The sequence below is a fragment of the Xenia sp. Carnegie-2017 genome, unplaced genomic scaffold (assembly GCF_021976095.1).
Source record: "Xenia sp. Carnegie-2017 unplaced genomic scaffold, XeniaSp_v1 HiC_scaffold_16, whole genome shotgun sequence".
Taxonomy (NCBI): domain Eukaryota; kingdom Metazoa; phylum Cnidaria; class Anthozoa; order Malacalcyonacea; family Xeniidae; genus Xenia; species Xenia sp. Carnegie-2017.
In genome coordinates this window covers 3,882,917-3,898,967 of record NW_025813469.1, presented here as the reverse complement: position 1 = coordinate 3,898,967, position 16,051 = coordinate 3,882,917, and the positions used below count along the sequence as shown (strand labels likewise).

At 35.7% G+C, this 16,051-nt stretch overlaps 1 protein-coding gene across 1 annotated transcript; it reads right to left on the bottom strand.

The window, feature by feature from the left end:
- Positions 1-4,302: 4,302 nt before the first annotated feature.
- LOC124437259 (maestro heat-like repeat-containing protein family member 1) lies at positions 4,303-9,855 on the bottom strand. The gene is made up of 6 exons (XM_046987250.1): positions 9,841-9,855; positions 9,221-9,329; positions 9,051-9,124; positions 8,564-8,686; positions 8,343-8,450; positions 4,303-4,431 (listed from the first exon to the last, which is right to left on the bottom strand). The coding sequence occupies exons 1-6, from the start codon at positions 9,853-9,855 to the stop codon at positions 4,303-4,305; spliced, it is 558 nt and encodes a 185-aa protein (XP_046843206.1).
- Positions 9,856-16,051: the final 6,196 nt, after the last annotated feature.

Sequence of the window (16,051 nt, the reverse complement as noted above, 5' to 3'; positions counted from 1 at the left end):
TAACACATACGTACTAGAAACAAAACCAACATTATATCGTTTGACGTAACACACATACGTACTAGAAGCAAAACCAACATTATATCGTTTGACGTAAACACATACGTACTAGAAGCAAAAGCAACATTATATCGTTTGACGTAACACACATACGTACTAGAAGCAAAACCAACATTATATCGTTTAACGTAACACACATACGTACTAGAACAAAACCAACATTATATCGTTTGACGTAACACACATACGTACTAGAAGCAAAACCAACATTATATCGTTAGACGTAAACACATACGTAACTAGTAGCAAAACCAACATTATATCGTTTGACGTAAACACATACGTACTAGCAAAAGCAACATTATATCGTTTAACGTAACACATACGTACTAGAAACAAAACCAACATTATATTTGACGGACGCATACATAACGTACTAGAGCAAAAACCGCATTTGGCATATCGTTTGACGTAACACACATACGTACTAGAAGCAAAACCAACATTATGTCGTTTGACAACACATATACTAGAAGCAAACAACATTATATCGTTTAACGTAACACACATACGTACTAGAAGCAAAACCAACATTATATCGTTTGACGTAACACACATACGTACTGAAGCGCAGCAACATTATATCGTTTAACGTAACAATACATACGTACTAGAAGCAAAAGCAACATTATATCGTTTAACGTACAATACACACATACGTACTGAAGCGCCATTATATCGTTTAACGTACACACATACGAAGCAAAACCAACATTATATCGTTTAACGTAACACACATACGTACTAGAAGCAAAACCAACATTATATCGTTTGACTTAACACACATACGTACTAGAAGCAAAACCAACATTATATCGTTTAACGTAACACACATACGTACTAGAAGCAAAACCAACATTATATCGTTAGACTCCACACACACGTACTAGAAGCAAAAGCAACATTATATCGTTTAACGTAACACACATTAGAAGCAAAACCAACATTATGTGTCATGTTTACGTAACACCACGTACTAGAAGCAAAAGCAACATTATATCGTTTAACGTAACACACATACGTACTAGAAGCAAAACAACATTATATCGTTTAACGTAACACACATACGTACTAGCAAAACCAACATTATATCGTTTGACGTAACACACATACGTACTAGAAGCAAAACCAACATTATGTCGTTTAACGTAACACATACGTACCTAGAAGCAAAACCAACATTATATCGTTAAGACTTAACACACATACGTACTAGAAGCAAAACCAACATTATATCGTTAGACTTAACACACATACGTACTAGAAGCAAAACCAACATTATGTCGTTTAACGTAACACACATACGTACTAGAAGCAAAACCAACATTATGTCGTTTAACGTAACACACATACGTACTAGAAGCAAAACCAACATTATGTCGTTTAACGTAACACACATACGTACTAGAAGCAAAACCAACATTATATCGTTTAACGCACACACATACGTACTAGAAGCAAAACCAACATTATATCGTTTGACTTAACACATACGTACTAGAAGCAAAACCAACATTATATCGTTTAACGTAACACATACGTACTAGAAGCAAAACCAACATTATATCGTTAGACTTACATACGTACTAGAAGCAAAACCAACATTATATCGTTTAACGTAACACACATACGTACTAGAAGCAAAACCAACATTATATCGTTTAACGTAACACACATACGTACTAGAAGCAAACCAACATTATATCGTTTGACTTAACACACATACGTACTAGAAGCAAAACCAACATTTTGTCGTTTAACGTAACACACATACGTACTAGAAGCAAAACAACATTATAGTTTAACGTAACACACATACGTACTAGAAGCAAAACCAACATTATATCGTTTAACGTAACACACATACGTACTAGAAGCAAAACCAACATTATATCGTTAGATCAACACACATACGTACTAGAAGCAAAACCAACATTATATCGTTAGATTTAACACATACGTACTAGAAGCAAAACCAACATTATATCGTTTAACGTAACACACATACGTACTAGAACAAAAGCAACATTATATCGTTTGACTTAACACACATACGTACTAGAAGCAAAACCAACATTATATCGTTTAACGTAACACACATACGTACTAGAAGCAAAACCAACATTATATCGTTTGACGTAACAGACATACGTACTAGAAGCAAAACCAACATTATATCGTTTAACGTAACACATACCTTAGAAGCAAAACCAACATTATATCGTTTGACTTAACACACATACGTACTAGAAGCAAAGCAACATTATAGTTTAACGTAACACATACGTACTAGAAGCAAAAGCAACATTATATCGTTTAACGTAACACACATACGTACTAGAAGCAAAACCAACATTATATCGTTTGACTTAACACATACGCCGCAACTAGAAGCAAAACCAACATTATGTCTAAGTTTAACGTAACACACATACGTACTAGAAACAAAACCAACATTATATCGTTTAACGTAACACATACGTACTAGAAACAAAACCAACATTATGTCGTTTAACGTAACACACATACGTACTAGAAGCAAAACCAACATTATATCGTTTAACGTAACACATACGTACTTAGCAAAACCAACATTATGTCGTTTAACGTAACACACATACGTACTAGAAGCAAAAGCAACATTATATCGTTTGACGTAACACACATACGTACTAGAAACAAAACCAACATTATATCGTTTAACGTAACACACATACGTACTTAGCTAAAGCAAAACAACATTATATCGTTTGACGTAACACACATACGTACTAGAAGCAAAACCAACATTATGTCGTTTAACGTAACACACATACGTACTAGCAAAACCAACATTATGTCGTTTAACGTAACACACACACGTAGTACTAGAAACAAAACCAACATTATGTCGTTTAACGTAACACACATACGTACTAGAAGCAAAACCAACATTATGTCGTTTAACGTAACACACATACGTACTAGAAGCAAAACCAACATTATATCGTTTAACGTAACACACATACGTACTAGAAGCAAAGCAACATTATATCGTTTGACGTAACACACATATTCTCTAGCAAAACCAACATTATGTCGTTTAACGTAACACAAATACGTACTAGAAGCAAAACCAACATTATATCGTTTAACGTAACACACATACGTACTAGAAGCAAAACCAACATTATGTCGTTTAACGTAACACACATACGTACTAGAAGCAAAACCAACATTATATCGTTTAACGTAACACACATACGTACTAGAAGCAAAACCAACATTATATCGTTTGACTTAACACACATACACTAGAAGCAAAACCAACATTATATCGTTTAACGTAACACACATACGTACTAGAAGCAAAACCAACATTATATCGTTAGACTTAACACACATACGTACTAGAAGCAAAAAACCAACATTATATCGTTAAACGTAACACACATACGTACTAGAAGCAAAACCAACATTATATCGTTTAACGTAACACACATACGTACTAGAAGCAAAACCAACATTATATCGTTAGACTTAACACACATACGTACTAGAAGCAAAACCAACATTATATCGTTTAACGTAACACACATACGTACTAGAAGCAAAACCAACATTATATCGTTTGACGTAACACACATACGTACTAGAAGCAAAACCAACATTATATCGTTAGACGTAACACACATACGTACTAGTAGCAAAACCAACATTATGTCGTTTGACGTAACACACATACGCACTAGAAGCAAAAGCAACATTATATCGTTTAACGTAACACACATACGTACTAGAAGGAAAAGCAACATTATATCGTTTGACGTAACAGACATACGTACTAGAAGCAAAACCAACATTATATCGTTTGACGTAACAGACATACGTACTAGAAGCAAAACCAACATTATATCGTTTGACGTAACACACTACGTACTAGAAGCAAAACCAACATTATATCGTTTGACTTAACACACATACGTACTAGAAGTCTCGCCATAATCGGTACAGGCTTTGGTAAGTTGACTGCAAAAAGATAAATGAAATTAGTTATTTTGTACGAAGAGCAAAGGAAAGTAGAAAACTTCAGTTTTTCAACATGAGATGGGGAACATTAGCAGCCATACAACCCTCACCTATCCATACACTACAACACCCTCACCCATCCCAACACTACCCCTTCCTCACCCATCAAAACCCCACTGCTCCTCTTCCGCCATCCAAACACATAATGATGTTACTCACCATGTTGGACAAAATTTATTGAAAATCGTTTAAATCACGTTCGCGTTTCTTTCCCGCTAAAATACACAAGTTTTGACAGACGGAAGTTATGGCGCACGTGTATTCGGCATGAACAAGAAACTCCAACAGGTACGGCCATAGAACCTACAAATACAAAAACATACAGTTGAAAATTTCAGAAACAGTGTGATGAATTTTACCTAAATGGCCAATCACAATCAAACAGCTCTCTAAACAGCCAATCAGAATGTGCAGCAATTATAATGAAATAGAGTCTAAACCGGAATCTACAGCTACAGCAACAATTATGATACAGCAATATTAATTTCATTCGCTCACAAAGTTCAATCGCTAGACTGAAGGTGGAATGACATTTGAAGTTACTAAATTCAAACTCTGAAACAGAGCAAGATTTATCTATCAATCTTTAATTGACAAAGCAGTAAAAGTTCCACGTATCAGAAAAACTGATGTGACCGACTTTTATTTCAATTCAACATTAATGGGGATATAAACCATTTCTAGCCGACAATTCAAAAAAATGTAAAACAGAAAACAAATTCCGAATAGATAACTTTAGGTCATCTTTAAATAACAAAATAGCTATGTATCAGAACAAGACGCATATAAAACTTTAAATTTTCGCCATTTTTTCAAAGCCATCCTCTGTATTAGTGAAAATGAGCACGCGCTTTTAATGTCTACTCAACCCTGTACGAAGTATCCTATTATCTATACATTTTCCAAGCCGGTGGAAAGTGACGTAGCCAAATCACAAGTTTGGTCGCGTTATGTAAAGATTTTAGCGTTCACTTAATGTAAAAACGATAGATTTCAAAGTAAATAAACAAAGTTCACGATAGTCTGATATTTATATAGCACGATCAAACTTGCGGTCTGGCTTTTTATGCCTCTTTAACTTGGACGGATAGCGCAGACATTAGCAATTGGACGATAATCAAATTCCTCTTCGCAAACATGTTTTATAGGTCCGTCAAAAAGACAAACAGGTGCTAAAATTGACGCAGGTAAACAACGTAGAAAAAACGCGTGGTCAATTGTAGCGGTGAAAAACAATTGAAACAAGACCATAATTTAAATACGACAACAACGAAACGAAAGATGTTTATAAATACTTTAAAATGGGGATAGGTTGTGAGCAACAAGGTAACAGTCGCGTGTCTGCCATCGTTTCGACAATAATGTGAACACTTTGAACATCGTTGAAATGCACCAGATATGTTCATCTGCCTCTATAAAAACACATTCAACACGAGAGCTACAACGTCTTGGTGGCAATGGGCGGTAATTCTGGCTTTCATTCTTTTTCTTTACACTTTGTTCGTGTCCGTATTTCTTCCAGTCTGCATTTACGACATGAAAGAAACTAGATTCTTTAAAATGTGCTGAAGATTCTTCTGAAACTCGTCACCGAACAACACAAACTATTGAAAGAAATTAAGAAACTCCAGGTAACGGTCGGCATACACGAGAGACTGGAAAGAGTAACGGAAAAAGATTGGTCGTTGGCGACCGTGGGCAACAAACGACATCAAAATGTCCTCATCACTTCCATACCAAACTCGGGCGAGTTGTTCTTCGGAGATTTCTTCAATCACCATCGTGACGTGTTTTACTTGTTTGAGCCATTTCATTCGCTTGAATATTTCAAAGAAAACAGACACCCAAAGGAGTACACGGCACTCTTAGTGAGTTTCCTGCAAGGAATACTTGCCTGCAACTTCGAACGTTTCAATTTTTACGCGAAATTTTTGTCGCTTCATTACAGAGCGCTAATTCACCGACTGGCAAGTCGTGAACTCTCCGATCCTCCACTTTGCCCACGAGTAGAAAAAGGCCACTACTACAACATAAGATATTGTACGAAGATTCAATCCCCAACACTGACCGCAATTTGTAAACTGCATAGTCATACAGTGGTCAAAACGACCCAAATGACGAATATTGAAACGTTAATACGAATGAACAGCAACATGCTGAGCGCCAAGCGCATCTTGGAGCTTGTGCGACCCACGCGCGATTTTGTACACGCGCTCGAAAACCATGGAAAACGCAAGCGATTATTGGTTTGCTGAAGAGGCGAAAAATTTGTCGGCAACAATGGAAGAACAGAGAGTTCGTGGAAAATACAAAAGCAATGGAGAAGCTATTTCTTTTACGTTAGTCAAATACGAGGATCTCGTTACCAGTCCTTTGAGGTGTCGACAATCTATGCCGTGATTTGGTTTGCCTCAAAGTAAGCATGCCAGATCATGGCTAAGAGATGCTATCACCAAAGGCTTCGAATGGCCTGCATCCGTGGAAGAGATGGAAACGGGGATATATTCGAAAACGAGGCAAAACCTCACGCATAGTTTGTCAGAATGGAGTACAGGTCTGAGTATGAAACAGGTCAGGACGATAGAAAAGAAATGTAGGTCAACAATGAAGAAATTAGGTTATGAAGAGCACCACAAAACTTAGTCTGATAGAATGATTAAAATTGGCGTAGATAGCATCGGCATTTGGGAAGGGAGAGGCAATTGTCACGTATGCATATTATAAACTGCAGAAAACAACTATTTTCAATTGAACTTATTAGTGCAAAGGTTCTAACAACTTCTGCCTTTTCGACTTATAATTTAAGCCAACCACGTTTGTACAATTTTAATTTATTTATAATAACAATATACTCTTACTGCATGTTTAATGTTTATACGTAAGTTGAATGGAACATAAACAAACGCATCCAAGGGCTTCTAATGACAATCAATTGAATTTTGAAATATATAAGCCTTTTGACAAAACAAAGTTTTTGCAATAATAACAATTGATCTTTTGTATAGTCAAGTATGGCCCGTTTCAACACTCTATGGATTTGCACTCTATCAATGAAATCTTGAAAATAGACTCGGCATATTGTACAAAGTGAACAAATAGAATTTAACTCGGTCAAGTAGATATGAAGCGGTGCTTGTTTAATGTCTATGTATGTCTTGAAAATTGGCTTTTTATCAAATTTGACTCATCCTAATGCCGAAAAAAATTTTTTGAAGGGGACTTTGCAGCATATCAATGAAATATTCAGGATAGATTTATCACAATGTAATGTAGAAGTTGAACTGAAAGAATTTAACCATCAATAAGATATGAAGCAGTGTTTCTTTAAATGTCTGCAATGAATGTCTTGAAACTGGCAATTCCTAATGCCAAAAACATGATATCATAACAGGGAGTCGACATGTAAGAATTTAACTGCGTCAAGTAAGTATGAATCGGTGCTTGCCAACATGTCAGAAACGAATTCATTGAAAATTTTTCTTTGTCAAATTTCGCAGTTACTCATGCCAAAACATGCCATGTTTTAAGAATTCGAACCATCAATGAAATAAGGGTACAGCTTCCACAACTCTAATAACTGTGAAACACACAAACTACAAAGCAAGTTAAATCGCATGCGGCAGGCAAAACATTTGAGGAAGTTTAAAAGAAAATAAATAGAGTTTGTGGCATCTCGAAACTTCAGTCGTGCTGTTTGAATTTCAGATCATTGCATTGTTTATTTCTTTGGAAATCCATTCTTTTACAGTGAGTGAACACCAAAGTAAATTCGTAAGACAAAATGGCTGCGGCACCGCTGTGACGAAATGGAAGTATGATCTCTTGATTTCGATAACTGCGCATGCGTCTGTTTGAAAACCCGCGTAGTGTCACTACAACGCTTCGATTTTGTCAAATTCACGGCGTCGTCAAGGTTGTTTGGTTTTCTGTGGATTTAAATATGGGCAAAGAAACTGTTTGCATCCCACAATAACAACAACTCTTTAGCGTTTATAAAGTTTACATCAAATGCAACAGCAAGTTGTTCCCTATATTTTCCAAAGCTAGTCATCGCTTTTCAAATACATATGGCGTTGGTGATTAATTTTCTTAATCAGTTCTGTTGTTACGACGTCGCCGTTCTTTTTAGCTTCGGCGACATCGTCGTGCTAAAGGTGCGTCGTGGGATCTTAAGCTCATTATTAGCACGTGACACACTACAGTTATGTACTTACGTTTTCCATTTGTTCAATGGTCGTCGTTACGAGCCGTAAAATGCTCTCACACATGGCCTGAATAGACTTGTTCGATACAGAATCACTTTCGGAAGACTTCTTTTGTTTCTAGATAAAAAAAAGTCGATAGAAGTAGACGAGAACCTCAAACATCGTAAAAATCGATATGTACGACGCGAAAAAGGAAGACATCCTAGTTGTCTTCCTTCGCATTTACTCACCTCCTCCTCAACATTGATGGCGCATTGTTTGACGATGAATTCAACGAGTCTTTGGCCTCCTTCCAGATTAAGATACCCATGATGCGCCATGGCTGCGATCAGTTGAGCAAGCATTTGTTTCACCTACGATACCAAGCACAAAAATCATCATAGGCATTGATACTTCTCATGGTTCTTCATCCGGTACCTCTCCCCTCCCCAACAATCCCAATGACGTACAAGCGCCCATTGTGACTTTTTTCATTGATACTTCCCATGGTTCCGCCTGTCCCCCAATCACAATGTCGTACAAGCGCCCATTGTAAGTTTCTTTCATTCATACTTCTCATGGTTCTGCATCCTGTCCTTTCTCCCCTACACACAAACACACACACAACACAAATGTACACATTTATGCACGAACGGCAATTGTGATGTTCCTTCATTTTCTATCACGTAACATTTGAGAAAACGCTATTCCAAGACCTTAGAAAATTCTTAAACAAACCTTTAAGCTCGTGTCATTGACGACAACCTGAACACCGGTAACCAAAATAGGTTTCTTGTTTTCAAGATAAGCCCCTGCAGAAACAAATTTCATGAAATATTTATACTGGTTTACTGAGATTAAGAGATGAACGAGCCCACAGCAAACACAGCAAAAGCAGACAAAGATACCTGAAAAGTTGACAAGTTGTTTTAACACAGATAAACTTCCCAATCGCCCCTTCTCGCCAGATTTGTCAAGTTTTAACAGCAGAAACGATATGATCTGAGAATACTTTGCCTGAAAACAAAAGGGGAAGTACGTTTAGGTAAGGCGAGATCAGTGCAAAATGGCAAGGCAATCAGCAGACAAACTCATTAAAAAGTTTTACATGTGGGGTAAAATAATCAATAACAATAAATTGAAACAGTTTATTCTTAGACGTGTTTACTTTTAAAATACATTAAAGAAGCCATATAGTAATGCTTTGTGCGCTTGTGTTTATTTCTGGCATTGAACTTTCGACATTTGATACAGAGTTTAGGGATTGTTTTCTGACTAACAAAATGTGTGATGGTCTTTATTTAAACTTCGCTCGCGTTATTTCTTCTACATCGCTTCGCTTAACGCTCTGTGGTTGATGGGCTGAGACTTGTTGTTGACAGAAGACATAATGTTGCACTGAATGAATGAATATTATGCCTTTATTTATGGATGCGCTGGCCTTGTCATCTATGATTGGATGAGCGCGCAAAGCATCACGATAAAACGCATTGTTCAAAAATCAATTACAAAATTTGCAAGAAATAACATTGCTTAAAGTCATTTTGAATTTAAAATCAAACTGAGCTGGTATATTTTGACAGAACTTTATGCCGTCATTTATGAATTCGATAAACCAAATTCTCTATGGATGTCTACTTTAAAATTCAAAATTAAATGTTGATATATTTGCATTACGTTTCAGACGTATTGATATTATATTATGAATTATATTTTGAAATTTATATTATATATTACATTTGTTATTTTATTTCATATATTATATATTATATATATTATATGTATTATATATTATTTATTTCTATACTTATACTGTATCATACATAATAATTGACAAAAGTATTCATATATAACAGAGCCCATGGGATTATTTATTCAACCAGCCATAGCTTATGTTAGAGATTTACTGTTGAAAGGCAACTGCATTACAATGTGAATTATATTTTAAACAACGAAAGATTGAAAATTATTTGATTAGGTCAGGTCAAAGTACCAGAGCATTTCTAAAAATTACATATATAAAGGTATTATACATTAATTATTTTGATAAAAGTCAGGTCAAATCAGCATTTCTAAAAAGTATTCATAATATAACAGAGAAAACCTTGATTATTCATTCAAAGTACCAGAGCATTCTAAAACATTGCTTATGTTATTGAGCAATTGCACGATGAAATGTGTTAATTCAAGCACTTATAAAAAACATTCCCCAAGATAAAGGTATTGAAAAATTGTGATAAAAGGTCAGGTCAAAGAACCAGAGCATTTCTAAAAAATTTCTTGCAAGTATATAGGTATTGAGAAAATTGTTTTGATGAAAAGTCAGGTCAAAGTACCAGAGCATTTAAAAAACATTTCTTGCAAGTATAAAGGTATTGAGAAAATTGTTTTGATGAAAGGTCAGGTCAAAGTACCAGAGCATTTCAAAAACATTTGGTATAAAGGTATAAAGTCTTACACAGTGTATCGAAGCATCGAAGAACTTCTTCGAATTCTTCACAGTTTCCGGTTATTAAAGTCCGGCATGACGCAAGCCTGAAAAACAAACCAAAGTACTTTAATGAGCAACAAGGTACACAATGGGATGCAAGGTATGCAATCATGTGACGTTTTACCACACCGAGTGATTTTGAATGGAAGCAACTAAATGGTTTCGGTCTGTATAGTTTTTCAGGTAAAGCAAATATCTAACTAGACAAGCATCGAATACCTTGTCAAAAGCATCGTTCAACAAATGATCTAAATGCATAGTCAGCATGTTCGCCATCGGCCACTGCTGCTTCAAGAACTCGACATAAGCTCTGGATGAAATATTATTATTACAAAATAACTGCTAAATAGTCGCCGCAGCTCCAAGAACCAATCAAAACTACCATTACACTACTAATGAGAACAACACATAACTCAACCTACTATTGTTATCGTAGTGCTTTCCGGCTGGATGTTTCTTGTATAAGCTGTTAATCCCACTAAACAATCGAGGTAGCTGTTCAGAGAGCTTCTCTCGCGGTAACAGGTGAGACATGTAACCAATTGTTCGATTATTGCAAGTCGTACCTGAAAAATGGGAAAGATACAGACCAGGTAATCAAAACTACGGTTAGTCTACGTGGGCAATCAATCAGAGGTCATTTACAGAGTGATTTGAACACTTTCGTTCAGCTACAGTATCTTTTATTTTGAGCACACCGTAAATCTATACAACCTTTGGCTCGTTACTTTTTATCCAAACATTAAACAAGATTTCATAAGGATTGCATCTCGCCTTCGAATGTATTCTGTTTTATGTCGTTGTGATCGGTGCTCAATGTTTGCCAAATAATAAGTAATGCTTTCCGAGAATCGAGAAAAACCTTCAGGAAAAGAAGAAAGCAATTGGACCTAACCTTTGTAAATATTGTAACTATAAATATTGAATTGAGGGAAAGTGTGCGCAAGTAAGTGAGGGGAGAAAAGGAGAAGGAAGGGGGAGAAAAAGGGAGGATAGGGAAGGGAGAGAAAAAGAGAGGAGGAGGAAGGGGGAAAAGGAGAAGAATGAAGGGGAGTGGAGGAAGGAAGGAAGGGGGATGAAAAGAGAGGAAAGGAGGGAATGGAAGGAGGTGGAGGAAGGAGGAAGGAAGAAAAGAGGGAGGAAAGAGGGACTGGAGTGGAAAGGAAATGGAAGGAAGGAATGAAGGAAGAAATGGAATGGAATGGAGAAAGATCTTAAAGGAAAAGAGGAATGGAAAAATAGAAATAAAATTTCTTCGAAAACCTAGACAATAAGTGTTTTTGGCAGACTAATAACAGATTCTTCATTGTCTGCATAAATTAACAACAGAATTTTAAACGCAAGAAGAAATAACACTATAATCGCCTAAAACTGCCTTTGGTCGAGCGTGCAGCTATAATAGGCCCTGGACCAATGTGCTCAGAAAACAACTTTGGTTGCGCATGTTTGGAAATTAATAATTTCTTTTATGTGGTCAAAGGCAGTTTCGCGCACGCAATTAATAACGTGAAAATGTCATTTTTTCCGTTATTTTTTTGAGAAATCTCGTTTCTTTAGTTATCACTTCGGCACTTTGTACGTTTGCAAGAGCAGCTGTCGCGTTTGAAATCACTCGTCAAGAGACATTTATACGTAAGCTACTTATCAGTGAACAAACCGTCAGCCTGGGCGAAGTTCGCCAGCGTCAAAATGACAAAATAGTGCGGAGGAGTCCCGGGTACGAGGTTCTCGAGAAGCTCACTCATTACTTCATGTTTGAACGTTTTTCCAACCGACACGATGACGAGTGACGCGGCCGTTTGCCACTTAGGATGAATTTCCTAAAAGTGAAAATTTGATGCATCGTTAAGACATAGACAGTCGTGAGAGACAATGGAAATACTATTTTCGTCTGTCATTGTGCGAGTTATGTTTGGATAGAAAATATGCGCATGCCTAAAAATTACTTAATTCCATTCCACAGTGAAATGAGGTCACCTTTTTTATGAGGTCATGTGACCGCGTCTCGAAAAAATTCATGATATACAATATGCAAAGAGATTATATAATTTATTCATAATTATTATTATTAGTATTATAATTATTATATTATAATAACTATTAGTATTATAATAATTATTAGTATTATTTATAATCTCCATGATCATTAAACGGACGCGGTTTACCTTTTCTAAGATCCCAAACTTTTTTTACTATTTTAAAGATGTTTTTAATGATCGGTCAAAAATTCATAACTTGTTTTGGGCAGTTTATGCTTTGACATTTCCCACAAGACCTGAACATAGTAAATCCTCTAGACAGACATCTTACTATAAGTTTGACTATAATTGATTGGGAGAGTTTATGTGAATCCATTGAACTAGATATATAACTGAACTTAGAAAATCCCTAGGATGAATGCTTAATATAAGTTTAACTGTACACAGTATATGATTTGGTGAATTTATGTGAATAACCATTGAACTAAATATGCAGCTGCAGGGCTACTAGGCTACCTTTGACTTTGTCATTTCCTGGAATGCAAGTTTCAAAAGTTCCTTTTGCAAGATCAGCATCGAGTTCTTCCCTTTTATCATGGAGGATTTTCTCCATTGACTCAAGCAGCACAACACGATGCTCCTTGGTCATCTAGGTAAGATAAAATTAAGATGATAAATCCATAATAATGCAATAAAAACTAGGTACATTATAATTATCATAAGATATATAATTGAAAAGAACATAAACAAGTTGATATTATATCATTGAAGTTTTCACATTGCAAAAGACAACTTGATGAAAATCAAACCATCACATGATTTCGCACATAAATGGCAATGTAAGTCAATTCAGTTGCCATTTTGTGAATCATGTAAAGATATGGGAAGAATAAAGATGAGCTTGAAAATTTGACAGATTGCTACCTTATGATGCTTCAAAATGTAGTCCTTACAAATGCCCAAGACAAGTTCTGGTTTCTCAAGTCCAATGGCAAGCAAAGACACCTTCACCATTTCCACAACAGAAGCATCTTTGTCATTGGCTGCATCAACCAAGGCCATCACCATATCTAGTTGAGAATTAAATTTATAATTCTTATGAAAGGAGCAAATAAGAACACTAAAGATAAGAATTTCAAAAGCATTTAAAAAACGACTGTATTTTTTATTCAGTGTAAAGAGATTGTTGAATTTGGAAGTTTACGTCAAACCAGATTGGTGTGTATGTCTTTATATCTTATAGATTCCTCTACAGCTTCCACACAATTAGCACAAATTACGTATGCCCCACTAGTGGCATAGCCAGCTTGTGACTAAGTTATGATTTTGCTATGATAATTTCAAAGCTTGCATTATATCAGCGTCTCAATGTTTTTTCTTTTCTTCACAGCAAGCAAGTAAATATACATTTACATAGCAGGATTAAATATTGAGGCTGGCTTAGCCACTCAGCAGATTCAAAACTACACAATACACTTTAATATACTGGGAATAATTGGGAATTAAGCTACTTTAGGAGGTGATATAAATTGAAAAGCTGAGCAAGACGAAACAATTGTGGGCTTATGTACCATAAAGGGCAAATGAAAACAAATTTTCCCACAGCTCTCTTAAACTGTGAACTTAGATAAACCTAAAAATGAAACCATGCTTGTCTGCCATACTTCGTGCATTGATAATGCTGGATATCTTTGTGAGATAATTACACAAACTAATTTTAATTTGGCAATGTGCTTTTTCGTAAATTAAATTGTCCCGTCTCCAATATGACTATGTAACGTATAGTTAACTTGAACAGACTCAAAACAAAGATTCAAAATTGCTACAGAAAACCGTAATGTCCGCATTAATTGACACATTCACGTAGTTCCAGCTTTTGAATGAAATCTGTTAAACACTAAAAAGAATGAACATGAAGTTTCTGAAAAACAAACCTTCGACTTGTGAGCCCGTCCTGTTGTGGTCGACCATCTTGGATCAAGCTTTGAATGTCAGCACTATTCTCTATTCCGTTTTCTCGGTACAGTACTATATTTCATGCGATATTTGTCGTTTACGAGGCCAATTCTTACTTCATTTCTTCATTTCAAAATTGATGACGGTAAAAGTGTTGAGATTTTCACGATTACAACGTGACATACCTGGAAATGGAGATTCTAGCCTGTCCAGGTGATGATCATCTGACCTCAATTGACGATAAACCGGTCGAAGTTTCATCCGGAAACTGTACATATTAAGAACAAAACAGGGGGGTCTGTTTCCAAGGAAATGCATTTGCATTCATAATTATTCGGGCAATCGTTTTTTAACAACAATGGAGTTTATTCTAGAGGAGAATTCGTTCAAGTAGCTATAAGTATTGGAATATAAAACAAGTATTTGTGTTTTGTAAGAGGAATGAAACAGGAATGCATTCGCTGGGCAGTGGGGTGCAGTGGAGGAGGGAAAAACAACTCCTAGCTTGGGTACAGGGGGGTTGCAAGATCAGTGCCAAATTTTTAACGAAAAATTTACACACCAATTGCGAGGTTAATGCAGTCTTTTTTTGAAAAAGTATCTCAAAGTATAAAAAAAGACACAGCAGGTAAATCTAATTAATAGACCAGCACCCAAAAATCTTCTTCAGATCATCCACGAAACAAATTTTTGAAGGCAGGGAGTATCCTGTTTATACATGCTTACATGTATGTAAGACTGGATGGGGAGTATGCTATCAAAATTTTGTCATTGTCTTATTCAGAAATTTGTAAGGAATAAAATACAAAATGTCTGATTTTGTAATCTTGTCAAAGTATAATAGTGGGACCAACGCCACAAAGTTCCTTAACAAACGAGACAACTTCTGGATTCAAATTTAAACAATATTTCATATTTGCATGTACTACACAGTGTAATATACACATCAATGTTCAAAGGAATTGCATTGAGGAATTCATAACCCAAAATGGTTGCTAATATTACATACAGCTAATTAACATTTTATGTGGAACAGCTAGCCTTATATATTATGATAAAATGTTGCAGAATTGATCCACTATCTCTAGAGCAATAATAATTGGTAAATGTAAATATATATACATATTGCATTTACACTACTAAAAATAGTTAAGACAAGCGACAAAAAATAAGGTAACAGATTGTCACAAAGGTGTCTTTAGTTCTTTTATAATTAAGCACATTCAAAGTCACAATGACTTTTCCCCATAAGATAAATTTTTCTATCTCTATCTTCTTGCTTTCAACAAGCCAAGCTTCTGCAATCTCAGAAC